Source organism: Fulmarus glacialis, unplaced genomic scaffold, assembly GCF_000690835.1.
Source record: "Fulmarus glacialis isolate BGI_N327 unplaced genomic scaffold, ASM69083v1 scaffold33047, whole genome shotgun sequence".
In the NCBI taxonomy this organism is placed as follows: domain Eukaryota; kingdom Metazoa; phylum Chordata; class Aves; order Procellariiformes; family Procellariidae; genus Fulmarus; species Fulmarus glacialis.
Window position 1 is genome coordinate 285 of NW_009224352.1, and position 1,235 is coordinate 1,519.

The 1,235-nt window shown below is 58.9% G+C and overlaps 1 protein-coding gene across 1 annotated transcript in view; it reads right to left on the bottom strand.

Annotated features, from left to right (window-relative positions):
• The window catches only part of ANKRD33 (ankyrin repeat domain 33), a gene marked incomplete at its 3' end in the record, with an annotated part of 1,426 nt that extends 276 nt beyond the window's left edge, over positions 1 to 1,150 (bottom strand). Inside the window, exons 1-3 of the mRNA XM_009582128.1 lie at positions 1,027 to 1,150; positions 162 to 302; positions 2 to 44 (exon numbers count right to left, since the gene is read on the bottom strand). Coding sequence (XP_009580423.1) covers positions 2 to 44; positions 162 to 302; positions 1,027 to 1,147 — 305 coding nt within the window. The remainder of the gene's footprint in view (position 1; positions 45 to 161; positions 303 to 1,026) is intronic.
• Positions 1,151 to 1,235: the final 85 nt, after the last annotated feature.

Below are 1,235 nucleotides of genomic sequence, written 5' to 3' on the forward strand. Positions count from 1 at the left end.
GGCCGTCTTCCTCTTGATGGGATCCACCGCCTGCAGGTCTGCTCCTGGAGACACCGGGATGCAGAGAGCGTCACCGCGCCGCCCCACCCCAGAGCACGGGGCAAGCAGCAATGCCATCCCTTCCCCCCAAAATCCCGGGAAGTCCCTGGGGAGACGCTCACCAGCCAGGAGCAGGGCGGCCACGCAGTCCTGCCGCCCCTGCACCGCAGCCTTCATCAGCGCCGTCAGGCCCCGGGGGTCTCGCTTGTCCACCTCGAGCGCGGGGTAGTAGTTGAGGAGGTAGTTGACGATGGTGACATGTCCTTAACAGCCAGAGAGAAGCTGCGTTAGAGTTTCGACAGTTAACGAGTGATAACTGCTGATGCCTGCTGGAGAAAGTATTTAGCAACTGCATCTCATGAGGACCAAGATGCAGAAACTTGGAGGGATCAGGGCTGAAAGGGTTTGGGCTTATTTTGTTTTGGGTTTGGCCGTGCAGGGAACAGCGCTGGCACACCAGCTGCTTCCGCGGAGAATGCAGGAAAGAGTCCAAAAATGCAAAAAAAAAAAATCATCATCAATTCCAGCAAGGGTGAAGTGGGAATCAGGGGTGATCTGCACTTTGAGACCCTCCTGCTTTCCCCCGTGGTTAATCAGGGCAGAGGGAGCCAGACTCTTCTGCAGTAACGAGGAAAACCATCATGACCGGACATTTGGTCCCTCCGTGTGGCATTTGCCAGCTCGGACCTTGTGTGCTGGTAAATCACTGCAGCTCACGGGGCTTTTCTGGAGCACGTGGGGTGGCTCCGGCTCAGCGCGGCTGCTCGGGCGGGACGTGTTGCAAGACAACGTTGCCGTAGGAATCTCCATTTGTGCATCATCTACCCAGTTTTAAAATGGTGCTAAGGTGAGCCATAAACTTCGATGGGGAGGGTCACGTCCCTCGCGACTCGCCTTTCCCAGCTCATTTTCAGGTGTTTGGAGGGGAAGCGCAGGGGGTCACATCACTTCTCGAGGGGTCTCGCGGGGGCTGAGCGCGGTGCCTACCTGCCGGGGCTGCCATCATGAGGGCCGTGTTCCCGTCCTTGTCCTGCTGGTTGACATTTATGTAGGGGCACTTCTGCAGCAGGGGCACGATGTCCACGAAGCCCTTGTAGCAGGCCACCATCAGCCCGTTCTGGAGAGGGCGCAGGACTCAGCACCGGGGCCGGCACTGCACCATCCTCCCCACCACAGTGCTCCCCACGAGCCCCCCC